Source organism: Rhodnius prolixus, unplaced genomic scaffold, assembly GCF_049639745.1.
Source record: "Rhodnius prolixus isolate KJV_2025 unplaced genomic scaffold, Rpr scaffold_8, whole genome shotgun sequence".
Taxonomy (NCBI): domain Eukaryota; kingdom Metazoa; phylum Arthropoda; class Insecta; order Hemiptera; family Reduviidae; genus Rhodnius; species Rhodnius prolixus.
The window spans coordinates 8,585,955-8,613,331 of NW_027411593.1; the positions used below are offsets into that span (position 1 = coordinate 8,585,955).

The window sequence follows — 27,377 nt, forward strand, 5'->3', positions numbered from 1 at the left end:
TACAAATGACTGATGTTTTAAAAACTGAAGAACTAAATGTATGAAATCTTGAGCGATTGCAATGTAAGCCCCACATTGACAGACACTTTCTTTTTAATAGAATGGTTTAAGCATTCGTTTATCTTTAGAGATGGAGTTGTAACTCGACATTCCAAACTGTCCTTAACTTTCTCCGCTGGTAAGATAGTCAGCCTGTGAAAGGAAGACTAAGACAAAAAAAAGAGGAAAAGCAAAAACGAATGTAATTAATCTTTGTAGCAGATGGATCAACACTAAACATTCCTTTCATTGATAAGCAGCAAATTTGGATTTCGACCTGTTTAAAAAAAATGAACTCCGAAAGTTCAATATTTAAAGATAATGTAGTACTTAGCATCAGTAAGGAGGACCATGTTGTTAACCTCCGAATTGCTCTATATTCACCGCTTCTTCTACCACACGGTCTTACATCGATTTCTAACTATAAATTTGGTTTTCTCTATACTTTTCCTTAACGAATTCATCACTAAACATGGGATTGGATCGGAATCAAATTTAAAAATCTGACTGTAAAAGGAGCTGGAGATAGTATTTGTTTTGTTAAGTGGATGCAAGAGCACTTCGGACGCTGGAAACCGGGGCCTAAATGATGTAACTTGTTATTGAAGCAAAATAAGCGCTTGAAAATTGTAAATAATCGAACGATAATTGTAATTATCCGTGAATAACTTTTTAAAGGTCGAATATACCTAACTTCTGATGAATATGCCTGACACCGGCCCGCTTAACTTTATTTGCAATCTTTCACTACTTTTATATATTTTATATTCAAAGCTAATGCAAGACTCATAAGGTGGTGGATGGTTAATCCAAGCAATGCGTTAAACTAAGTCGTTATGAAATATTTCGTTTTCTTTCGCTTTTTTAAATTTTAATATAAAAAATAAAAATGGAAATATATGGACATTTTTTAATTGACTTTACGTCAAAAGTTTGGAATTCCGATCCCTTCTGAAATGATCTGTATTTAATACTAGTACATCGATCTCCTTCTCCCTGTAAGTTTTCGAAAAAATTCAAATGAACGTGAATATCACAAACACTTCAGAGTCAACAAGTTCAGAGTCTGATATCTTAACAGCACCAAATAGAGAATTTTAAATTTACATACTAACTTTACAAAAAATCTCAGACCTCAGCACCAAATAGAGAACTGTAACATACAAGCTTCCATATTAATTACAACAAACTCGCACACACACTAAATGTCAGGCCAGAAAAGTCTTCATCTTCAGAACATATTTCTGATTAAAAATTGTTCTTAAGATAAGAAAAATAATGCAAAAATAATCTATGGAATAACAATACTCTCACATCGAAAACAAAACAAAAAATTGGTCAGAACCTCTTATTAAACCTCAGTAAAAAATGTATCGGTTTCAGGTTTTTTAAAATATTTTATTAAAAGAGAAAAGGAAATATGAAATAATACGAATGTTCACATAATTAAAAAATAGTTTTAATTTTATTTGAGTGGAATAAACCTGGAACTGTGGGTAGCACCAATACCTGGTCGACCGTGTTTTACAGGTTTGTACGTTACACTAAACTCTCCTAGATAGTGGCCAATCATTTCGGGCTGAAAAAGAAGAAAATTTAAAAAATATTAATTTAGATGAAAAAAAAAAAAAATACAACTTTCTAAATGCACTTACACAAAGATAGAATAGTGAAAGTGAATTTACCTTAATTTCCACTTGGTTGAAAGTTTTTCCGTTATAAACACCAACAATACTTCCTACCATTTCTGGGACAATTATCATATTACGCAGATGTGTCTTAACAACTTCTGGTTTTTCATTTGGAGGAGCTTCTTTTTTGGCCTTACGCAGTTTCTTTACCAAGGCCATTGGCTTACGGCGTAGACCTCTAGAGAATCTCCTTCTTGCACGGCAGTGCATTAATTTGGTCAACATCTCTCTAATAACAAAGAAATCACACTTTATGATCATCAAAAAACTTAGATAATGAGCAACTATAACTAGGCACATTATAAATTGTTTACTAAACCTAGATTTTATAATACAAAATCTAGGACAGCATTTTCACGTGGCATAAAAACAAATGGTTTCAAGAGAAAGAAAAAGATAATAGTAAAGTTTATATAAAGTTTTTACGTAAGCTGTAAATATTTGTAACTAATCTACTTAAAGACACAAAGGGTCTATTACTCATTTTGAACAGTCGCCGTAAAAACACATCAAGAACCTACATATATCAAAACTTGACATACAAAAAAAGAATGAGAAGAACTTTTCTTTGTTACAAATCATTTCATTAAAGTTGAAAAGAACAAATCTAAAAACTTACTATTGCTTCACATTAATTATCTCGATGTAACTCAATTTAACTAAAAGGAGCCAACAACTGTCATTAGAGAGAAAGAGTTTCATTCAATTCGATGATATAAAATAATTTCACAACATACACAATAAATAATTAAACTCTGAAATTGGGAAATCCTGATACTACTAAGTTTTTTTTACCAAACTTTAATAGACGAGACTTAGACTAATCAAAATTTAAAGAATATTGTCTAAAGCTTCAGTAACAAAATGTCATGCGAGACAAATCACATTAAAATACTGAATAGCCCTATACATTGAAGTTCGTAAAAGCAGAATATCCTACTATTAAAGAAAGCAAATACATAATGTACACCTCCAGCATAAAAAGTAAGAATCCTTGGTTTATGAAATAGTTAAAGCAAAGACAGAAATAATTTCTTTTATACTGAAAAGGAAATCCGTGTGTAACAGAATACATGTAAGGTTTTACATATTTAGGCGCCACGGTAGCCGAGCGATTAGAGGCGAGGACTGTCAAAACTAAGATGTATTGGTTTCTATTAAATGTATCAATGTGAGATTTTATGGATGAGATATCCAATCGGTAGTTGGACGTAGCCTCACAAAAACAAAAAACAAATGAAATTAACCCTTTCTAAGCCCAATTATTCGTTCACAAGACATTTTACTTTGATTTGCTTTTATATAATGGTTATATTTATGAAAAAAAAAGCGATAGGATTTATTGTTACTTATGTTTCATTTTTACGTTTGAATTAAGTCTTGTGTACATGAACGAAAACCTAGCGATGTTCATTTCATTTGAAGGACTATTATTTAGAAATAACAATTAAATGAACAATTTCTCATTCAACCTGTCAAACACGAGAAAAAATGTAAAAAGACGTTTTTTGTGCAGGAGTTCATGAACAAATACTTTTTTTAAAAAAATATATAAACTACTTACGCTGGCATATCGAGCAGTTGATCCAGATCAACACCACGAAAAGTGAACTTCCTAAAAGTCCTCTTTTTCTTCTGAGTTTCATCTTGCTAGAATTATAAATATGACTTTTATTATTTTCATCCTGAAAATCCTATCTATTACAATTAATCATCTAAAACTGTTCACAAAGGTGTTACCGAAGAACATTTTCTACTGTTAGTATCCCTATTATCCAAATTACTTTCAAGTTTAAAAAGTACAAATTATTTGAAATAATTTTGCAATAAAAACATTAATGGATGCATCATAATTAGTGTAATAATATTGGATTTACTTACTTCTGCCATTTTCTTCGTTGGACGTAACCAAACCACACAAGAATAAAAGAACTAATCTAACAGTTCCACCATAACCATTACCTATGGAAGCATGTGGAGAATCAGTGTTGACACCATTTGGAGAAATAATTTACATACAGTACATACTTTTTTCTCAAAAATACTTCATTGAACAGGAAATTATTGAGAAAAAAATTTTGTTAACGTTAAATTTATGAGCAGAGAAAAATATTCAATTCTTTTAGAATCTCAAGAGGGGGGCATTTTAAAAATCAGAAAATTACAGATTGTAAAACTATTATAATGATGGGTTTGTTTGAATTATATAAAGTTACTTAAATTTGTCAATTAAGAGAGCATACATATATCAAGCAAATAAATAAATTAATCCTCTTTCTAACATTACGAGATAAATTTTTCAAGTAGGTACTTTTACTACGATGAGACCGACCTTACTATACCATCTACTGTTACGTTCGAAATATTCATACCTTCGTTTTTTTTACGCCTCTTATAGGGAAATAATGAAGCAATTTGTCTCCATTTAAAACCAAGAACAAATGCTTCTTCTGAAAGGAAATAAACTAACTACTAATTTCAGAACTATTTTGAATAATGCTGAAGTAGCTTTTTTCAGAGTACATAACACATCTTCGGTCATAATGGATGAAGGTTTTACCAAACGCTATTATGAGCGTTTTCAGCATTGTTATTTTTTTCACGTTAAGTATATACAGCCCTAAAACATTTACTTACGTGTAACTGTAGTATAAAACTAGAAGAGGCTGATATTCAAGCAATATGTTCTCTCAATTTCTAACAAAACATAAATTAGGAACGGGATTAGTTTTGTAGCTTAGTGCCTGGGGCTCATATGCGGAGATCTTGTCCTTCTATTTTTTCAACTAACGAGTAACTTGCAACTCTCTTTTCCGTGAAGGTCAGTTGTTACGAGAGAACACTTTACGATGCACTGAAAAAGGCTCCGAGCTCAAAGAACCGTGACTTTCCTGAAAGTGTAGGAGCACTTTGAAGAGGAATCTCTAGAGGAACAGAAGTGGGAGAATGGGAAGAAAGAGAATTTTGGGTATCCCAGGATACGATACCAAAGTATAACCTTGAAACGAAAGAAAAATAAATTATTTTTTACAAAATTATATTTACAATAAAATATATAAAACATTTTTACACTTATCGTTAGTAAATAAATAACATATAAATGGCTATGAACGCCACAATTAAATATCACAGAACATTAGTTACAATTAATTATGCACCAATTTTGAAAACAGTTAAAAATAATTAAATACCTAATAACCTACGAAAATAAAAGTGCAAGTCTTCAATTTTAAGTAATTACATCGGAGATTCATTGGAAAAAAAGGAACATAAGTTTCTTCTACCTTGACAATTCTTACGAAAGTTGTACGGAAATGTTATAATGAATATCAGTCTAATTACAAGTTCATAAAAAAAGAAAATATTTTAACTCTTAAGTAACAATTTAGAATAACAGAATAGTCTCTATGTATTAAATGAATTTTATTCATAACAAATGAAGTATCTTAAGAATTAGAACGATCAGTTCATAACTTGCTCTCAGTATTAGATTGTAAAAATTCAGCTCCGAAAATGAGATAACTTTACAAACGTTTAGGCCAAAGAATAAATTGCAAAATTCACTGCAAGAAATTCTTGAAAGATGGTACCTATTTTTAGATTTCTTCATTCCATGGTAACATAATTCTTTTCTAAAAACTATGTTAAGAGCATCTTCCAACATATTGTTAGCGTAAAATTCATTTTACCCTAAACAATATTTTTGATTAATAAAAATATAAATATCGATACTCTTATAGACACAACCTTTCAGTAGATAGGAACTACAACGAATCCAATGGAATCTTTTTCACTTTTCAACAAAATAATACTTAATTACAGATAATAAAATAAATAATTAAAAAAAAATACAAGTTCTCTCAAAGATAAATGCATTTTAAATAAACGGACGGAAGCAATGTAAATAAATAAAAAAATAAATATGTGATACAATTAAATAGTTCATAAGAAGCTGAACACTAGGAAGCATATAATAAATTAATATTTTAATAAATAACATGACTAACACTTGACACAACGCTTTTAGTAATTTGTTAGTTTCCGACTTCCTTCACATTATCAAATGATATTTATTTTGAAATGTATCTTCAAAAATAATTGCGAACAGGTGAAGTTTACTCCCCCTTCGTATGTGCGTGAATGGACTCTCGATATGTTACTTAAGTAACATTAAACATAATTATAGTACAGTTTATTAAAACATCGCACTGTTCCTTCCCACAGTGTGTGGAAAATGTATGCTTAATTCCCCGTAAAAAAAAAGTTATTAGAAACATAAATAATTTTAATTATTTATTACAAGATAGGCCCTTAGAAGTGGAGAATAAAACCCAAGCAGTAATTACTGTAAAGATCTACTTAGTAGACAGACCCAAGACAATATAACTTACAATGTGTCACATTTTCATAGCCTTCGTAATTGTAATTATGGGATACATAATTACTTAAACAAAACAAAAAACTTTGCAAAAACGATAATCATAACAAAAAAGATAATGGTTTCCAAGGGGAAAAGCTTTCCGCCAACTCGGTCTGACCTCTTCTTTTAGGATTGAAAAAAAAAGAAAGTCAAATAGACAAAAGAGATTTTACACAATTTGTTTTCTCTGCATTTTTTTTTTATTTATTGCACGGTTAAAGGTCAGAGCTAATATTGTTAATGAAACCTGAAGCTAACTCATCAAAGATTGATTAACCAACTTAGAGTTCACTTGATTATCACCAAAGATCCTCCCTTAAAGAATCAATAACATCCATTCTTGTCGGATAGTACAACCGCTAATCACAACTGATGTCATAACATATTTCCATCCATAACTGAGAAAGTATTAGGTGGTTTAACTTAAGTTTTTTTTAAATATAATTCGCTATTTATATAAAGTAAAAACTTACTCTCACTTTTGTGATTGCCAATCTTTGAATCAGTAACATTAAGAAATAATTTTCAATCATCAATTAATGAAATACATATTTTTCTTTAATATATACAGTTACCCAGCTCCGAAAAAAGTAAAATATGAAGATTTCTTTTGTTTGCCTGTACAACTTACATATTAAATTTCACTGTTTAATAAATAAGTTTATTTGTGCAATAATTTCGTAACTGTTTAAAAATTTGAAGTCACCTCAATGTTTGTCAATAGATTTAGGTTTTTCTCCGAGCTTGAGCAGATGAGATTTCTGAAAATAACAATAACATTAATTTTTGGATTAAATATTTCTGTAGAAAAAACTTCACATCACTAGAACTTTTTTAATTTTCAAAAGAGCACAACTTTTCTCCTTTAGCATCAGGCGGTTATTTTCGCAACAGAAGCACTCTAAGAATGTGCTGAATAGGCTCTGGAAGAAGAAACAATCTAAGGATTGCAAGCTAAATGTTTCAATAATTCGCTTTGCCTATTAATACACCCTTACTTCGGAGAAATTCCTAATTAAAACTACTAACATCGAATCCAGGATTAGATGAGTAGTTTGAGAATACTTGGAGGTGTATAATAATTTTTAAGAAATAAATTTTTGTTCAATATCGAAAAATAATTTAATGAACACTTACCAAACTACCTTCTCCTGTCTTTACTCTTTTCACTTGCTGCTTTCTTTCTTCTTCCTTCTTCTTTGATTGTTGTAATCTGATTAAAAAAGTTTGTGGTAATTATCAAGAAAGACAAACAATAAAATAATATGTCATTTTATGGAAGCATACTTCTCTTTTACGATTTTCTGTTGTTCCTTTTTCCAAATATCTTTGAAATCAGAACAAAATGGTCCCCAATAAGGGAAAAACTCTTGAGGAGTTACTTCATTTAATTTTGCATTTCCTTTTGTCTGATAATGATAAAATTTAATTAAACCCACAAATCTGAAAGAAAAATTTATAGAACTATAATAATTGCCTTTAATACTATTTATAGTATCGAAAAAGAAAATTCATTCGTCTTTCTGCTTTATGCTTTGGAAAATTTGTTTTTTTGGATAAATAAATTTATATTTTGCCAATTAAAAATAAATAATTTACTTCTTTTTTTAATTAAGTAATAAGATAATGACTTACTTTTGTTTGCAATCATCAAGGCTTTCCTCTTCATCTGATATTTGCTTCTGAGCTGTAAACAAAATTTTCTTTGAAATCCCAAAAAGTAGCATCCATTACTATGATGGAAAAGTGAATAGATCACGTATTGACAAACATAGTTGAATTCTATTCACCATCTTCTTCCTTAATATTCTTTAATGTTCTAAAACTTTATTGCTTTTTATTGTCTAATTAACTTTATTGACAATTTTAAATCGGTTCCTTAGAGTATCGAGTAAATAGAAAATCTGATTATCTCTACATAAAATAAAATGTTACAATTCAAATAGAAAACTGAAACTATCAAACAAATTAAATGAAAAAAAGGGACATATAAATCTTTTCTGGGATTTCAAACTTTCTCGAAACAATTTGAGGCAATTCTGGTTAAAAATTTAACGAATTGGTAGCGACTTCTACGCGAAGTGTCTTTATATTGAAATTATAATTAATAGTAGTTTTTTACTTTCTCTTTCTGCAGAAAAGGGAGAACTGGGGATGATTTCAGTAGGGGTACATTCTCCACCAACTTTGCAACTAAAGATGAAAGATGAAAAATGCACAGGTAAATGAAAAGCAGTGGAATGCCAGCCCCAACACTTGAAGAGAGATGAAGTATTGGCTAATTTCATAATGGAAATCGAGCAAGATTACAAGCATTTGTTCAGACCTGAGAGCGCGATTTGCCCTTTCTGACAAAAGGAAATAGACGCTTCTCACCTAAGCTGACGCTCCACTTTGGCAACTATCATGAATCAGCCTTATTGTCACTAACTAATTGGACTTGCAAATACCTGATGAGGAGTACCCCATAATCACAATATAAATTAAACGATCCTTGCAGAAAAAAGCAAAGTGCTCCAAACGAAGATAGATGACTAGTTTTAAGTCCTTATTTTGTTTACTTATTTATTTATTTTATCTAAGGCACATCAACATCTGAGATTAATGGCGCCCTATCCTTATTGCGAAATAATCTTTCACTAACCTGAGGATATAAAAGATTCCATCTTATTTTTAAAAGGCTGTATATTTTCTTCTGATGCTGATGTGACCTTATCCATTTTTTCTTGGCACGCTAACATAAAATAAAAATAAAGTAATAACATGGTCATTAACTAATTTATAATTAAAGACAGCTTATTATTACTATTATTTTCAATAATTGAAGGTTTTACATTAATAAATTACGTATAAAATCAAAATTGAATTATTGTTATTACCTCCAAGATCCTTTTTCAACTTGTTGATTTGTGATTCAATATCTTCAAAGTCAACATTACTGGCACGATCTATATCACTTGGTTCTGGAACTGGTAATGGTATATCAGTAATTGGAGTGTCTCCACAATTTCTAATGTACGCTCTCACTATATAATGCAATAAAGTGATCGAATTATCTGAAATTAAAAAAAAAAACATGTATTAAATATTTATACACTAAATTAAATCGGTAGAAATAAGTATGTGTAAGAAAAAGGTCTATGACGGTAAACAAGATGGCAGAAAAACTTGAAAATTACAGAAGAAAGTCATGTATCATTACTCACCTGTACTTTTAACATCCTTTAACTTTGAAAGTATCTCCAAACCGAATCCATCGGCTTGTCCTCTTTGTCTATTGCCTCCATTCATAAAATTGCCCAAAGCAAGAATAATCCCAAGAACGGTTTTCAAAGCTTGTGAACTCATTAACGTCTACACATCAAAAAAACAGACACACACAAAAAAAAAGAACGAAAATCAGAAAAGGCCAAATCTGTGGAAACAATAAAATCTGCTCAAACTCTCTCACACACCTGACAAATACATTTTAAATTATTTAATTTACTTTCGATACTAGTGATGTTATCAGTGAATTCTGCTTGAAACATAAAACAAGCGATTCGTTCGGCAAAATTTGGTATTTCGGCTAATTCGATTAGAAACTGTTCTGGTTTGTCAAGTGCTAAGTCTGGTTGAGAAATCTGTGCAGCACGTATAGCTTCTAATTCTTGTGAAGTTGCTCGCTGAAAAAAAAGGAAATTACATGCAAAAAATGAACTACTTAAAAAAAAAGTCCATGAGAATGAAAATCGACATTAATTTCACTTACCACATCATAAATTTGCTGCAAAGATTCTAAATTTACTACTGATGTATCAAAATTATAGATTGCTGAAAATAAAACACAAGTACAAAAAAATATATTAATTTATCTTCATCAAAATTTTATATAAAAACGAAGTAATTTTCTATTAATAACTTACCATTTTCTATTTCAGAAAAGTCAAGATGTAAACTAGAAGAAAGTATACCAACATTTTGCGATCTCTTACTATCTAATACTTTGATAACCTGAAAAAATGAAGTAAATAAAACTGTTACTTAAATTAACAGTATTTAAAAGTATTTTTAGGTACACAGAAAAATTGAACATTAAAGTAAAAACGTACAACAATAACGAAGATGGCCAGTTCGATCAAGAATGGTAACGACAGTTGCTAAAGAGCAGTCATTAACCACACAACGATTTTATGTCTATTTTTATGATTGGAAGCTTTTGGGAATCATATGAAGCAAGAACCTCCTAATTGCACTAAAGTATTAGTGTAATTACAAGTATTGCAATATTCTGAAGGACAATTCCGCATGAAGCGGAAGAGATAATTATAAGAAGAAAATAGCCTTCTACAAGTGATTGTCAGGGCAAAAGATAAGTAAGCCCTTGTCAAAAGAATGGCGTCTGAAATGGAAACTTAAGACAATACACTAATTTAGAGGAACTTGGAAAACAAGCAAATAAGATTTCCCAAATTGAAAATTAAAAAAAAAGTATACTGTGTAGCTATGTAATATAATTAAATTTTCTTACTTTGGCTTTACTTGGCTTTGTAATTTTTTTCTTGGTGTTCTTTCTGTCAATGACTTGTCGAGAAAATAATTTAGTAAATTCGTCCAAATCTTCAATTCGAGGCTCTTCTAATTCAACCCAAAGTGCTTCTCTAAGTATTCACAAATAAAAAAATAAATAATTGTTACTGAAATAACAGAATGAATTAGAGGAGAAATCCACCAATTATATACATAAGCACATAGGTAGCAAATAAATATAGAATAATATAAAATCGCATATGTCGTAAAAACATTAAAATTCATAAATGGGAAATTTTTCCAATTATTTTTCCAAATCTGCAAAAAAAACGTAACCCCATTTTACCTTCCAACTGTACCTAAAACTTTTGTCCATTTCAGAACAATCCAAGTAACTCCTTAAGTGAATGTGAAGTATAACACATACACGATACTGATTCATCGTGAATCAGATCTCCTTGTAAATTAAAATTAATAAAAGAAAATATTAGAGTAACATTGAAATGATGACATGCTTCAATACCTTTTTTCTTCGTACAAATCAGGATTTACTGGCATAACCACTCTTGTCCAATACAAAGGTTTCATAGGTACCGGAGGAACGAGAGGTTGCTTTCTAAATGCTAGAACAAACGTTTTAAATTACCAGATCTCATAAAACTATTTGATCATAAATTTGCCTTTTAATCAAATACTTACTGCCTCTTTGAGCATTCCAACCACCGACTGGAGGAGCTGGTAAGGGAGCTGGTGTCTGACCAGATCCAGGAGGTGGAGGTGGTGGAGGAGCCGTTCCAGGAGGAGGGGACGGAGTAGGTCCTGTAGGAGGGAAAGGAACCATTCCGGGTGGGGGTGGAGGCGGGGGTACCATTCCGGGTGGAGGCGGAGGCGGGGGTACCATTCCGGGTGGAGGCGGAGCCGGGGGAACTATTCCTGGCGGGGGTGGAGGAGGAGGAGGAGGAGGCATCATTCCGGGAAAAGGTGGAGGTGGGGGAATCATTCCAGGCGGGTTTGGTGGAGGTGGAGGAGGAGGAGGAGGAGTTGGCACCAAAACGAAAGGGTGTGAGGGTGGATGAACCATTGCGGACGGGGGCGGTGGAAGTGGAGAAATCTGGTCAGTTGGTGACTGCTTTGAAGAGATTATCTCACAAGGAGGTAGCGGAGGAGGAGGAGGAGGAGGAGGAGGTGGGGGTAGCGGTGGAGGTTGTCCTGTTGAGAGAGGTTCAGATGGTGATGCTAAAGAAGAACGTGTTTTTTCAACCGATGAAGCAATCGTCAAAGAAGACAAAGGTTTAACTTGAGCAGAAACTACTGATGACGCCACTCTAGAAACGCATGGTGCTGATACAGCTGGTACCGAACTTGAACACGTTTCACCACTTAGTGAACTGCTAGGCTCATGTCCTAGATTCAACGGCTGCAAAGGTGGAGGTGCCGGTGGTTTTTTTCCCTTATTGGCACTTCCAGAATCTGTATTTCCATTTTGTGCAAATGGCGGTATAAATAAACCACTATTTGAAGGAGATTGTGGAGGTATTCCTGGTGAATTCATAGTAGGTTCAACTTCCTCCTTTGGTGGTGACTGAGAATCAATGCCTTTGGTTGCTGGTGGTACAGTCTCAGCTGGTGATAATTTAACTTCTTTTATGGTAGCCTTATTTGAAGATTTATCATTATTTTTGCCATTTGTTGAGGTTTTTAATGTAAGCAATGATGATTGACTTTTTTCAGGTAGACGTTCGTTTCTGATCTCAGATTTCGTTATATTATTAATATTACTTACTTTAACTATAACATTTTTTTTAAATTCTGCGTCTGACGTTTGCGTTTGTGAAAATTTTTGTAAAGTACATTTAGTTGGTGATGCTTTTGTACTCAGCAAACATTGTACAGCTTTATCCTCTTTTATTAAACACAGTTTTGTTAATTCATTAACAGATGGTAACAGTTTTTCTTTATATTGATTGTTACAAATTTTCACAGGTGATTCGAAGTCAGCTTTGACCCTATTTGTTAATGTCTGAAAGCAATTTTTAAAAAAGGATTCATTAATGTATTTTAAGAATATAAATATTTACTTAAGTTAGACAAAATCCTATAAGTTTTATACCTTATAATTAAAAACAAATTGATAGCACATTGAGTTTGTAATCAAACTTGATTACACATCTATCAAATTTTCTGCTCGAATTATACGACATTTGTTTCAATAATAACTTGAACCCAGTTGTGAGCACATTTTTTGGAACATTAGATGAAAATAAACTAAAGAGATAATTTTGTTTTGTAGCTTCCTCATTTAAATTTCGTAATCGATTGAACTGTCAACTCGATCATTAGGCATAAACATTTTCACACACAAAAAAATAACACACACACAAAGAGTTGCGGTTCGCTCACAATAAAACATCTGTATAAATAAGAAATAAACATCTGCATAAATAATAAACATCCACACCAATGTTTACTATAATTAAGTGTTAAACAAACTCCATGGCAGCAGAACGGTCCAACAAGGGTCCAAGGCCAAGCAGTCGGCAGTTAAACAAAAAAAAAAAACAATGGTCTCAAATTTCTTAAAAACATTTACCTGAATATCCACCAATGTTTTTGATCGTTCCTTTTCCTGTTCTAATTTCTCTATATGCGAAGTTAATTCTGCAATAATTTGTTTTTGTTCATTTACTTTTCTAGCTAATTCTGTCATCTCTGACTCCGATTCCATTCGCGATACTTCTTCTGAAAATATAAATTCACTATTACGTATTGTTGCCAGAATGAAGATTTATTAAAATTTGTAACTAAACATATAATAAAATTAATTCCATTTTGAAGTTATTTACCTGAAAGAGGTCGCCCATTTTGTTTGTCTGTATCTTCGGAAGCCGAAAAAGCTGGAGGCCAAGAAATAGTAGATAATCGACCAGGAGTAGGAGGTGCTGCGTTGACGGTTTCTGTATGTGCCCAGTAGTACATAAGATCTGGCTGGAACAAAAAAGAAATTGATACCCAAAACAAATAAAAATTTGAATGAAAAACAAAAAATGATCCACATACCCTGAACAAATATTCAATAGGAGCATCTTTATCGGAAAGCTGCCTCAATACTCCAGCAGCCAGTAGGTGTGTACAAAACTGCACAATAATAACTTTCCAATCGTTGAGTTGTAATAGCAACTTCAAGTAATGCTCATTGGGAAATGCAGAGAGAAACCAATTTACCAGCATTTGACCTGCAAACGTTTTAGGTATTCATAAATTTCAAAGACAATAATAATAATAAAATTAAAACTGTCCGGTAGGACAGCTGTATAAGGGTTGATAATAATAATATTAGGTAAATGCAGGAGAACATCCTTCAGTAAACTGTTTAAAATGCCAACAGACTAAAAAAAAAACAACACAATAGTAAATAAATGTAGCAAATGCTGATTTAAAAGGAAAAATTGCAGCAGGGAATAAAAGTTTAGTACTTCAGAAACAATAAGAAAAGATGGCATTTTCTTTTTCTTAAGTCGTTATTTAAAAAAACAATATAGGGAAAATGCTGCCGTTTGTTTGAGAAACTAAAAAATCATTTTCAAATGAATATTAGAATTTATATTGACTCAATAACAATCAAATAGAAATATAAAAGAGTTCTTGAACTTCATATTTTTGGTAAAATATATGTTATTGATAAATAATGATTTTAATGACGTCTCTCCACCTCTTTAAAACCTTTCTCATCGGTATCTTGGGGAATAGAACCCGCTTCTTGAATCAAAAGTAATAAACTTTAATATCAAAGGTAATGGCAGACAGCAAAATGGTTGGTTGAAGAAAACGACCATGGATAAAATGGCAGGATCAGATTGAGGAGATGAGGGCACGGGATATGGGCTGCCTGATAGAAGAACATCCAAGGAATATGCAACTTAATTAGAAACCCAATAAAGATTAAAGGAACTAACTATATATTAGAAGTCTTAAGAAAGTCAAGGTTTAAATAAAACTAAGCAATTAAAAAGACAAACTGGGACTTTGTTTTATATGAGTAATAATTGAACGTCACTTCAATTGAAAAACCTAATGGGATAGGCAAGAAAACCTGGGAACTGAAGTTTAAAAAAATTGCACAACATTAAAACAATATTACGTTCTATTAACGCAGATCATTAACCTTTAATACAATTAATTTTGCACAAGTATTACTAATTAAATGGACTAATTAGAACGAAAAAATAATAAAATATTAAGTTTATTTATTGTATTCTTTAAATGGTGTAGGTATTTAAAAAACAAAGTTGAAATTTAGAACAGTAAAGATAATGACGATATGTCCAGCTCGTGATTACCTTATCAGTAGTTGATTACAGGTGAAAATTAGGAGTACTACAGGGCAAGTAGAACAATTATTTTTAAGGTAAATTTCAATAAGAAAATTATTGCTTTTAGTGGTACAGAAAATAAAAACTTTCTTAAGCAATAGATAAAAAAAAGACAAAAAACATCTGCAACAATAAGTAAATTTTAAATAAATACTGTCTCCGATAAAGAATCTTTGGTATTTAAAAAACTATCTATCACCTTTAACTATCATTATTTAAAACTATAATCACCTAATTGTTCATTTTTAATTTTAATATGAGACTGTTTTTTTTTGTCTTGGTGTTTTCTTTTTAATAAAAGCAATTAAATATCAATTACGTTTGTATTGTACTGAAAAAATAAAAATAATACAAATATTTTCTGCATTACCTCTAAAAGCAGCTGGCAATACAAGGTAACTATAACACGTAAAATCCATATTTAAAATGTAAACTTACAGACTATCTCTTCCTACTCACAAAGAGAACTTATAATGCAAACTTATGTAATGTGTTTATAAGACGAGATATTAGACCTGCCTACAAGGCAATCTGACCTACTATTATATACCACTCCACAGTGTCACAGTAGGTGTTATTAGTCTAAAGTTTAAAACACGATATTATTTTGTAAGTACCACTAAATTAATGCGGAGTATATTACTTTTGGTTTCATTCATTTATTTTAACTGCTAAATGATTTTGTAAAACAAACTTCGAAGACTTTCATGTTTCTTTTTTACTGCAGGTAATTATTTTAACTTTGTTTTTATCTTAACTTAATTATTTTAACATTATCTTAAAATTCTATTTTGAGAAGTGTAGTGAAAATTAAGGTGTGAATCTAAATAAAAGTACCCTCTTTTATTTCTTAATTAATTAAGTATCTTATTACATAATTATAATATTGAATTGCTTCAAATTCAAATAAAATAGTATAAATATATCTAAAAATAAATGACCTCATATGATGAAACAAAAAGAAAATAAAACAATTTTTAAATACATATGTCTTTTTATTAAAAAAAATAAACGACACTTTTTTAAGTCCTCGTTACTTTTTAAAGCAAAGTTCAAAAATAGTAAGATATAACTTTTTTCTTTTAGTTAAATATAAATAATTTTGCCAACTAAAACTGAAAAATGTGAAGAAATATTAAAATTTAAATTTGTTGACCATAAATTATTAAATTTAAAAATAACTTTGAGGGTTCCGCAAAAAAAAAACAAACAAGACGATTTTTTTAAGTACCAATTTTTCTGCCTTTTCTAAGGATTTATTTAAGAGTAAAAATTCTTTTGATGTCAATACTTATAAAAACTTCTTATTTAAAGGAAAATTATCGAGTAAGAAATAAATGTATAAAGATTAGATTGTGTAAATAATTATAAAATGATCATTTCTGAGCTAAGTAAAGTGCTATAAGTACCTATGACAATTCCGTATGCAATGACTGAGGTAGTGATGAGCTACAGTTTGCCAGAGGGTCCCTTATACTCTAAGAAGATACAACCTTCAGCTACCTCTATAGGTCAGGTCATAAGTGAAATTTGGTGTTCTCAATGTAGCATTACTACGGTATACTGATATTATGGCTGCTCCACAAGTGACAATGAAACATTTAGTCACGATATGTTTTATTCATTGAGGCAAAAAGTTCACTAAACATGATGTGATTGAGGATATTTAATGCCTGGACTCTCTAGCAGTAATTTTGTTAAGAATTCCAGCTATCTTTATTTAATAAATCGAAAACTGTTATGGAATGATGTAAGCAAGTAGCTTTTTGGCGATGTAAGCGATAAACTCACTTTACCTTTGACTGTTTAAAAGAATGACAGACTCCTGTTTTTATCATTTCCACCGATAAATTGCGTCATTTTGCTTTCTTGAGAGGATTGGTAAGTAGGTTAGCCAGATGTAATAGACAATTTTATCCGTTTTCAACCTTATATTACTTCAGATGGTTACAGAATAAACAGCATGTCTTGAGCAACGCTCTATTATGAGATGAGAGATCACTAGTGAGGTCTATTGTTGAATGAACAACTGAATCCTATGCTATAAATGGTTTGTACTTTTTACAAACGTACAGAGGGTACGCAACTCAACTTTAAAAAGAGATTCATTTCCATTACTCTGCATTCAAAAATGGTGTTGGAAATTTCAACCAAACAGGGATCATTTCCAACTTGGAACTCCCTTTGGCATTGCCAAGCGTTCGCATTGTTGTGAAAAATGCCAAAGATGCAGGGAGGATATTTTAAGCCTTAAAGTATAAGATGCCCAAGGTTGTGTCTGACTACCCCAATCACTTGCCTTCAAGGACATTCTGCTGGTCTGGGCATACTAGGCATTAATGACTTTTGCACTATGCTAGGTTTGTGTTCTTTAGTAGTTTTTTGAAAGTAGTTGTACGGGTCCAGAAAGTTAGGAGGGTTTGGACCCTCCTAACGAAGACAAACATAATGCATTTTGTTTAACACCTACGTATAGCATCAAGATATACAATGTTTTATTCACTTCAGAGAAACAAATGTATAGCAAAAGACATGTGAAATCTACACCTGCTTAGAAACAGAGCACAATCCGGATAAAATTGACTTTCACAGAAAAATTCTTATGAATCTTGAATAGTTATTAGATCTGCAATGATAGAAAATTGCAATGATTTCATTTTTATGCTCCAGTTCCTTTTTTCAGTCCAGTTTCGGATTTTATTCCTTCTTCAGCAATTTTCCTATCAAGTTTGTTGGAACTTTGTCTCCCACGTATAAAGCTTCTGTCATTCCCTAGCATTATTACTAAGAAGAATGAGAAAAGAAAAATAAGTGGTATAAAAAGTCTCCACCAGAACCTGATGAAACCATTTTTTCTAAAGTGGATGAAAGTAATACAAAGTAAAACAAGTAAAGAAAACAATAATTTTCATAAATGATACATGGTTTTCTTGCAACAGGTATTGTTCTGAGATTAATGAAAGAGAACAAAAATTGGAACTATACATGGAAAGAAAGAATAACAATTACCTTCAAATTTTTCATAAATCTGAAAATCTAATTTTTCTGGAACAAATTTTGGTCTTGAAACTTTTTGCTCTAAGGATGCACGATCTAAAGTGAGACTTGCAACTTTTCTTAACACATTACTTTCAGGTGGTGTTTCGCAAAGAGATGAATGTCTTCTCTGGTCTGGACTAACTGTTAGTGACTCTTTTCCACCTAAAAACAAAAAATTAGAAAAATGTAATTAAGATATCAACAATATATAACAAAAATAGGCGATTAGTAAACCTACAAAAACCTATTTTTCAGAAAGTTTAAACTTCAGTTAACGATTATTTATGGTGGAATTAACACAATAAATAAAGTCCAATAACATAGCAAAGTATCAAACCTAGACCATCTCAGTCGAAGTTGTACTAAAGAGAATCTTATTAACCAACAATTAACGTCCAAAGGTTTTCACTTTTCGTTAGGATATCATAATAATCAACAGTTTATCACTTAGTGTACACTGATTTCGCTTCTGAAGACTGTAATAACCCTCTACAAAAAACTATTCGAATTATTACCAAATAAAGAGGATTTCAACGGAAACCATTTCTGATGTTTACGCACTGCTGATTAAAGAAATTCCTAATGATTATTGGTGGGGGATGAAAATCTGGAGCAACTATCTTTATTCGTACCTTTAAAAGCTTATCTAAAGTGAATCTTCAAAGGATTATCCAATAAAATGAATGCACAAAAATAAATTATGAAGATAAATTGCAACTAACAATCCTTTTAAGCACTAGCTAATTTTCTTATGTTATTTTTATTTCTTACAGATGCGGGAGAAATAAACATACAGGACTCAGGGTATTAATTATTGTAGAACGTCTTGGGCAACCACAACTAAACATTAAAAATACGAAAAACAAAAAATATTACACTTTAAGGACAACGTTAATAGAAATTTTAAACGGATATACCTTATTTTTAAGGCAGATTTTACTATTAAAAAAATATAAATATTTCTTTTTATCTAAGAAATTTAGAAAAAAAAAACATTATAACCTAAATATTCTTTGAAAGCATTTTGGTTTCTTATAATATTTTTCATTTTTATATCATGCTTTCTCACAATAAACTTTTTTACAGATTTTACAACTTGTGCTGTTGGATACGACATGAACCCTACCGTTGTGGCTTTACTATCAAGATCGTAAGAACTCAAACAAGGGCAAGACGAAACTTTCTCTGAACCATTTATACAACTGATATCTTAACAGCTAATAGGTTAAAAGAATCTAAAATGGATTACCTGAAAGTATATCTGTCAGACACTGATCGCTAATCCTGCTGGGTGGGAGTTCAGCTTTTCTATGCCTCACTATAGTAAATTTTGTTCCGGGGACTTCTTTCATTGTAACATTATCTTCTCCCGGAGACACATTAGGAGATAAATTGATTTCTTCAATGTTGATGTTATCCATTGTTATGGTAACTTCGTCCTCTTCATCCTTACTGTGACTGTCATGGTTAGAACACAAAGCAACTGGATCTGTAAATACTGATTCACCACTACTGCTTTCCTTGCTTGGAGTTCTCAATTCCTCACCTAACTGCAACTGCCCCACTTGTCTCCATGAATCGGTGACCAAATAGCGGGTTTGGATCTCCTCTCTGAGGTCGATGTCCCCTCCCACACTTAACCACCTTGCCTCATCCCCACTACATTTACCGCTTTTTTTCAATTGATCAGTCTGTTTGTTTATATCTCTTTTAGGTGATTTTCTGATTTTAATAATACCTCTGTGGCTCTTACCTTCACTGCCTTGCAAATTTCCCATTATTACAATATGTTTACACTCGCAATTAAGGATATCTTTTTCAACAATCTCTTCTTCTTGAGTTAAATCCCTTGTTTCAAAAGAAAAATCATTGATGTTTGCATACCAAATTGGTTCTCTCCAAAAAGCCCAAGTATTGTAGTTGTTCCATAGGATTTTATCTTCTTCCTCTTCATATAAAACATCTGAACTATCTGCATCAACCAATTGCTCGTCGAAGAAACATGAACCTGTAAATATAATTTTATAAAATACTAAATTCCACTGAAGCCGCTAGAACAACTTACACTTTGTTGAAAAAGTTACTTTACTTTCTACTGGTGTTCCATTAGAGTTACCATTTTGCCCAGAAATATGAGAAAACAATGGAACAGCGCTTGCGCTTTTAAGAACATTCTTCATTCTGAACAGTTTCCCTGGAATCAATAATTTATCATTCATTCATCTGTGTAACAGATGTTACAAATTCTTCTGTACCAGATTATTTCTATTTTAAAACAATACTAGGAAAAACTAAAAATAAAATACAGCCTTGAAATATTTTTGGATACAGTTAAACTTGAAATTAAGTCCTAATCAGAGAGAAACTGCTAAATATTCTACCAATATTTATGTAATGAAAGCTTTTTTATTAATTCATATTAAAGAAAAGTTTTAGAACTGTTCAATAAGAGGCAAAAACAAATAAACTTTTATTTTGTAATCTCACTTTTTTAAGAAGTTAAATCAAGCTTCTTCAGGTGTAATGAGGGATTTAAAACAATAAGAACAGTTTTCGCAATGCTCTAATTCCTATCTAGAATGTACGTGTACTTCTAGAAAATGTGTGGTTAATATTTTCTACTCTTCTAGGTCAATCAATTTATTTTGAAATATATTATTTATTTTTTAAGATATAAAAACCTCTTATTCCTAAATAAAATTGTTTCTGATTAACTTGTCTACTATTTTTCTTTACTGACTAACATTGACTGTATAGTCAATGTTGTACAGTCCTGGAAAACTCACCGAAACTGAAAAGCAATAAATCAAGAAAACTTAAATGCTTAAATAAGCTTTATTCATCGCGAGTAAGCCAAAGAAAATGTATCAGTTCGATACTATCCAAAAGTATAGAGGTACTTGGCCGATTGGTAGTATAATATGTTTACCAACATTAGGGTAACTGGTGACACAATACCTAAGAAACTATATCTGTAAAGTTTGCAGTGCTTAAGGTGTTATGACTTAAACCAGGATAGCTTTCGCTAATAACGGTAGTAGGAGAGGAAATAAGAGAAAGAAAGTGGTAGATGATTTGTAGGAAGTGTTTAGGGGTAAGTGCTCTAGGCAAAAAAAAGAAGGCACAAAATGTAATTGTCCTTCATAAAGGACTCTAAAAAGTGTTTCAAGCGGAAGACGAAAAAAAGAGCAAGAAAAGAAAAGGAAGAAAATTATTTCCAAAGCATCATCATATGTTAACGTTACAATACAAACTGTAATAGTTGGCAGGGGATGAGAAAAATGTTCGATGTTTCAGTCATCTCTAGATCCTTTACAGGGACTGTAAATAAAGCTTTAAAAATCATACGATTGAGCAATTAATATTACACATTTTTATTCTAAATTTAAGAAATTAATTTAAGCATTTAAGATTTTTTTTTTTTTGCCCCAGGCAACCATTGTAGTTTCCATACAGTACAAAGCCAAACGTACAATTTATTCATCTTTTTATTCACAATATATTCACATTTATAATATTTGAAGAAAATTAGAAACATTGAGGACAGAAATGGAGATGGCTTAATGTAATCTTATAAAAATAACGAATTTAAAAGGAGGATTTAGGTAAAAAATGGTAGAGCAAGGCACTTGCATGAATCAGATACAAGAAACAGTGGTAAGATTGGAACTAACAGGAGAACGAGCGAGTTTTCTATAATTTGAAGATAGCATTATTAAGAACCATCAAGACTAAAAGCTACTAAATACAAAAAAAAAATAGACGACTAATATACAACAACTTACTCAAACCGAACTGGACTTAAGGACTTGAACTGTGGGGTTCAACCAAACATTCAAATTTACAAAAGATACAGTCCTTTCAATCAAAAATTCTCCGTCAGATTACTAATTCTCCATTTAATGTCACTAGCTCTACCCTCCACTAAGACCTCAAAATCTTAAATGTAACTGACGAATCCAAATCTAAATATAGAAAAATCTTTAAATCTCTTCCTTTCTGCACAAATCCTTTTATTCAAAAGCTTGCCTCCACGTCGATTCCAGATCATCTTCCACATCGATTGAAACGCTGTTGCCCTCGCGACCATCTTCAGTAATGTATGAAACTCTAGCGAGAGTGTTACTAGTAGGATCCTTCTCCCTTCAAGATGATCCAGTCATGAAGTCTTCTATCATATTCACTGATTACATTTTATTCTTTTGTAGATTGTGAATAGCAAATAAAGAGCCCTCATGATAATTATCGAAGAATCCCGCTTTCGAAGCAAATTATTTATTTACAAAATATCTAAATGCTGATTTAAAAAATATGAAAGATGACACCATTCTAACAGATGGAAAAACAATGTTCAAAATATTTATAGATATTTGGGAGTCAACAAATATGATCCAAAAAGCCTGGAACCGGAAATCAAAAAAGAGAGAAAGAATATGAATTCGCTGTTTGAATGATGAGAGGGCGACCTACGAATGATGGGAATTCACGGATACCAGGAGATTTTGAGCATTCTGGTGCACACAACCGTTTTGGCCCGTTCGTGTTTACGAGCATTTCTTTACTTTTGATTGGTATGCAGAACATCCTATTGTAATTGTGAATAAATAAACTTAACTTTCAAGAAATATTTCTTCTACAATCATAATAAAATGCTTGCTTGGAAAAGCTTCAATTGAGCTTCGAAAATGTAACTACTTAATTTTGGGTATTGCCCTATTAAAAAAAGTTTTAAATAAAAAAATATTGTTAAATATATATATACATTCATAATATCTAAAAAATGGAATATTTTATGTTTCAAACACTTACAATAGAAAAAAAATATAGTTCACCCAGTTAATTCGGCAATAACACTGCAACTAATAGTCTTATCTTTCGTATTTTTTATTATTTTTTTATCTGAATACACAGTGCTTCAATAACCACTACACGGTATAATATTCGCTTGAAAAATTGACGTTTAAATTGGCAAATAATAGTTTCTACATGAAGTATAGCTAAATATTTAAGTTTAGAAATGACGTATATAGCATTATTCTAAAGTGTGAAAGGGAACGTATGCTGTTTTTATTTGGGCAGAACTAGTTTAACTATTAATAGTTTTAAATTAATGGTTTTAGTATAGAAAATCAAAGGTTAAATCTCATATATTGCAGCTTAAACAGGTGGATGTAAAATTGGCTGGAAAAGTTCGTTATTACTTCTTAGCCCTTGCTTTAGTACACTTTTGATTCGATACCTAATTAAATGTTAACCAATTGGCAGCCACTGCGTTCAGTTGGATGAGCCAGAATGTGCTCAAGAAATTTTATAATCTCTAGCACAATAAAAAAAATTAAACAGCAACTAACTAATGTGAGGTCATATACTCTTTAAAATCCTAAAAAAACTAGATAAAATAAATGTACTATTTGCAGAATTAGAAAGAGGGACAATGTCTTTATCTGCGCCAATGAACAGCGAGGTTGGAGATATTCTAAACAAATGCCAAGTCTCATCAGCTTGAGGTTCTGCCTATTAAGGACGTCAAGTAATGAAGAAGCAGACAGGATATCGAAAGAAGGTAGTTGAAAACAACTTTAATTGCTGCGGATCAATTTAATTAGTATCCTGCTTTAGACCACTATAACACGCAGCGAGCTATTTAGCTGCCAAAAGACCTATCTGCATTATGAATTTCACATCTGCACTTGGAGCACTTATACTACTCATTCTACTTTCAAGGTGAGAACTTAGACGCATGTCCTGCACTGCACAATACTAGAGATCTTTTTAGGCCAAAATGCTATAAAGCTTATGATCGAATGCTGGGTGACAATGTGCGAGAATGAATAAAGGCAAAAAGTTGCAATTTAACTTATGATAAGTTTAGAAGAGCAAGCAGCTCACTAGAAAAATGTCTAAAGGAGATGAAAGCCTTGAAATTGATAATCGTAATTTTTTGTTGAGAATTGATAACTCTTAATTGGATAGCAAAAATGTGCAATTAAATCGATGGTAAATATAAAAAGTTGTTAACTCTGACTATGATTAGACTCTGCTCTTTTTGCACTTGACTGTTAATTATGTCAGGACTTTATAAGACTTTTTCCACGACTAAGCTTAGTGTCATGTTCCAAAATAATCCATTTGTGAAAGAAAACCAATAATTATCAACGCATTATTAGTTATTACTAGTGTGGATTGATAATCCTAAAGATGTCATTAGACTTAAACGTTCTTTATAAAACTCTTCGATTAGACGAGTTAACATGGCATCATGTCCGTTTCTCGTAGTTCTCAGTCTCTGATTCTGGTAGCCTAATAAATACTAGTGATTAGCAACATGGCTGTTAAGATTGAGAACAACCCACCATGCTAACTCATTTGCTTTTTCATTATATTGACTGTGACCTGAACCCAGAAAAAGCTTACTGATTTCTTCCGCTCTAATTCATTCTTCCATATTCCTTCATTAGCTTTGATGTACTCTCTGGTTTTCCCAGGGTTTTTAAATCAGCCTGGCTATCCGAGGAAATCTTTGAACAATTTTCATCAATTGAACAATGTATCTTTGAAACATTACAGTAAGTGAAAGAAGTAAATGTAAGTAAATTTTATTACAAGAACTTGAATTATTCTTAAAGGTCTCATCGGAAACCTCCTGGATAAAAGAAAATTTTTAAGTAAAATGCTCGCAGACTTTCTCTCATTAATTATCGCAATTGAGGGTGACAAAGTTTATTCGGATTTTCGGTAAAATCAGTATTTTTGAAAAAATTTAATTACCTTTTAACTTGACTTAGGTGGTAAAGAATTAGCTTCTAAAGAGAAGTCTACTCCCTTAGCCGTCTCTTAAAGTACCACAAAATGACGTTTCGTAGGAAAATGTTCCAAATAAAAATTGTAGATCCACACTTTGTAATCAAGGATAGCTTGTAACTTTCGTTTCAAGAAAATCGTTGAACCGATTACGAAAAAAATCGCAAAACTATGGAAAAATCAATTCGTGTTGACCGATTTGACCATAACTTTATAACCAGTTGTCTAAGTAGTATTTAAACAAAATATCAAATTGAATTACTTGCGTTTTTCAGCAGCATTGCAGCGGCTACCACTTGTACTTCCAACTCAAAATCTAAAATCTGTATTATTTGAAACGTATGCAGTGCTGGCTCAACTCATAATAGTTAACCATAAATACAGTTGATTAATTGACTCATCGGATTACAATAACACTCTAACAAGGGCAATTTTTTAATAGCAGAAAACATATTAACATGTAATTAGTGATTCCCAAGTACACGCAATCACCTACATTCACAACACATACGCACAGACGTATTGAATTACGGAAGGTTATCAGGTTATAACATGTGAGAAAGATTAAATTTTTGTTTGTGAGGATCACTCTCTTTTGATAGGAAAGAGAATTTAAAACAGTATTGAAGTGACAAAAAAAAAAAAAAAATACAGAGCGGTTTTTTACAGGGCAGGTTCAAGAAAAATCATAATTTCTCAATCAGGTAAATGCTGCAAAAGGGAATACAAGTGCACTGTAAACTTGTTCATCTTTTTACTGGTTTAAATTGATAAACCTGTGATAGCACTGATAGAGAAGAACTAGTAAAATGTTTGTGGGCACTTGCAATACAAAAAGACCTTGGTTATTCTCATATAAACCAAGCACTGGGATAAAGCTACAGAGTGCCTTGTCGGAGGAGTTATAAGTTGCATGGGGAGAAAACTTGGAACTAGCAAGGAGGTACGTCGTTAGTAATGCCAGACTCACTACTTACAGGATGTCCAACACCAGGCATATGCAGAAGACAGACATTACAGCGCAAGGAACTGTACATATGTTTGAATTGGACGCACAAAATAGTTAGGCCTTCCGAATTATAAGAATAAAACAGATTTTATGAAGAAAACAAGAAATACTGGCCCACTGAGAGCCGCATTGGCTGATGAATCGACAAGCATTATCAATGCCTATCCACTGCACAAAAAGTTCTGGAGTTCAGGGTTTGAATGAAGCTCATTGTGCACTCGACGATAATAAGAACAGTGTTTAAGTATGCGAATGAAACACAGGTCATGACAAAAGAAAATGACAGGGTTTTGGGCATGCAAAGTGCTACGTAATATGTTCGAGCATTAATTGAAGGATCAGTACAAATGCCGAAGAATGGAGACAGACACACTTCCCAGATGCATGTTGTCCGAGATCCCGTTTAAAGGAGTTAGATGATATGGAGAAGGTCTATGACTAGGGCATGACTTGGTTGACGGATAGTTGAGGAGGACCGCAGCACCTATGGAAGAGAAAGTTTGGTCATCTATCTACCTATTTAGTAAATATCATTTATAAACATAGACGGGAAAATTTGGATGAAAGTTTCGTTTGTTTTATAATGTGATAATCAAGTGTAAATTTGTATTTACTTACTGAAGTATTGAAGGATTAGTTACTAATATTTACCAATAAAAGTTTCACACCAATATTTTTATAATTTTTAATTTAAACAGCGACGGACATCTACACTCGGCGTCCGGAGCCTTCGTGTGCACTGCAGGCCTTCGAACTCTTGTTTATTCCAGTCAGTGAGGATAGAGGCTCAGAGGAGATGAAAAGAAAGGTGCCTCAATTTAATAATTTCTCCTTCACTCTTATAGCAAACAAAAAACTAAAAAAAAAAATAATTCTGTACAAGTTTATTTATTAATGTATCTTTAACCTTTTTCATTTTTATTTCATTACAAATTTATTACATTTTTTTTTAAAGACTGTATAATATTCAATAATGAAAAAAGTGTTTAATAATATTAATAAAAGATATTACTAACAATAAGAAAAAATAAAATAACAATGAGATCTAAATCAATTGCAGTTTAAGAAATAATAAATTTCACTTAAATAAAAATTAAATTTGAATTTAAATATTAATCTAGAAAAATAAAACAAAAAATGTAACTAAAATAAAGTATTTTTATGATTTTCCACGATTACACAGAAGTTTATTTGGGCAAAAAATAATTCCTTCACATCTGTACAGATGTATAGTACACTTAACGACTCAGGCATAAATGACAATTAACATAATGGGCTGGATGATATTGAAAGTATAAAAATTAACAAGGGCTAATTTCAAGGACAATCAATTAAAATAAGTCTAATTATGATTATACTGTTCTAATCAAACATTGAAACTGTATGGCTCTCCTCACAAGGGGATCTTACAAAACCAACAACATAGGATACCAGTAGACTCGATACTTATCGAGCCACATACTCTTGTATTTTCATGATACCAATCAGAGGGTGATTCT

At 31.6% G+C, this 27,377-nt stretch overlaps 2 protein-coding genes and 1 long non-coding RNA gene across 9 annotated transcripts; 1 reads left to right on the forward strand and 2 right to left on the reverse strand.

Moving 5' to 3' along the window:
- Positions 1 to 1,476: 1,476 nt before the first annotated feature.
- RpS15 (ribosomal protein S15) lies at positions 1,477 to 3,692 on the reverse strand. Its single transcript, XM_074121646.1, has 4 exons — positions 3,612 to 3,692; positions 3,295 to 3,380; positions 1,725 to 1,959; positions 1,477 to 1,618 (listed from the first exon to the last, which is right to left on the reverse strand). The coding sequence occupies exons 1-4, from the start codon at positions 3,618 to 3,620 to the stop codon at positions 1,505 to 1,507; spliced, it is 444 nt and encodes a 147-aa protein (XP_073977747.1). The 5' UTR covers positions 3,621 to 3,692; the 3' UTR covers positions 1,477 to 1,504.
- On the reverse strand, positions 3,612 to 26,343 carry capu (formin protein cappuccino). 7 transcript variants are annotated; one of them, XM_074121629.1, is made up of 21 exons: positions 25,132 to 26,343; positions 20,158 to 20,262; positions 19,318 to 20,076; positions 18,039 to 18,230; positions 13,717 to 13,892; positions 13,503 to 13,644; positions 13,250 to 13,398; positions 11,359 to 12,679; positions 11,183 to 11,282; positions 10,661 to 10,790; positions 10,056 to 10,143; positions 9,902 to 9,963; positions 9,606 to 9,815; positions 9,357 to 9,504; positions 9,030 to 9,206; positions 8,795 to 8,884; positions 7,786 to 7,837; positions 7,438 to 7,593; positions 7,288 to 7,363; positions 6,624 to 6,911; positions 4,751 to 6,548 (listed from the first exon to the last, which is right to left on the reverse strand). In XM_074121629.1, the coding sequence occupies exons 1-20, from the start codon at positions 25,148 to 25,150 to the stop codon at positions 6,858 to 6,860; spliced, it is 4,206 nt and encodes a 1,401-aa protein (XP_073977730.1). In that variant the 5' UTR covers positions 25,151 to 26,343; the 3' UTR covers positions 4,751 to 6,548; positions 6,624 to 6,857. The 7 variants fall into 7 exon arrangements, with proteins under 7 accessions (XP_073977727.1, XP_073977730.1, XP_073977729.1 ...); XM_074121628.1 differs by lacking the exon at positions 25,132 to 26,343 and having other exon boundaries at positions 6,624 to 6,768; positions 6,857 to 6,911; positions 20,158 to 20,287; XM_074121627.1 differs by lacking the exon at positions 25,132 to 26,343 and having other exon boundaries at positions 6,624 to 6,776; positions 6,857 to 6,911; positions 20,158 to 20,287.
- LOC141450815 (uncharacterized) lies at positions 15,071 to 20,782 on the forward strand. Its single transcript, XR_012456333.1, has 2 exons — positions 15,071 to 15,756; positions 19,155 to 20,782. It is a non-coding gene; the product is annotated as an uncharacterized lncRNA (long non-coding RNA).
- Positions 26,344 to 27,377: the final 1,034 nt, after the last annotated feature.

What these genes read in the sequence shown, in the direction of transcription:
- RpS15 (XM_074121646.1), bottom strand. An exon ending in CAACTGCTCGATATGCCAGC is followed by an intron (nt 1,960 to 3,294) that starts GTAAGTAGTTTA and finishes CTTTGTTATTAG; the next exon opens with AGAGATGTTGACCAAATTAA. An exon ending in TCAACCAAGTGGAAATTAAG is followed by an intron (nt 1,619 to 1,724) that starts GTAAATTCACTT and finishes CTTCTTTTTCAG; the next exon opens with CCCGAAATGATTGGCCACTA.
- capu (XM_074121626.1), bottom strand. Translation starts at nt 20,287, where the DNA reads ATGAATGATAAATTATTGATTCCAGGGAAACTGTTCAGAATGAAGAAT. An exon ending in AAATGGGCGACCTCTTTCAG is followed by an intron (nt 13,399 to 13,502) that starts GTAAATAACTTC and finishes TTATATTTTCAG; the next exon opens with AAGAAGTATCGCGAATGGAA. An exon ending in GTTGAAAAAGGATCTTGGAG is followed by an intron (nt 8,885 to 9,029) that starts GTAATAACAATA and finishes ATTTTATGTTAG; the next exon opens with CGTGCCAAGAAAAAATGGAT.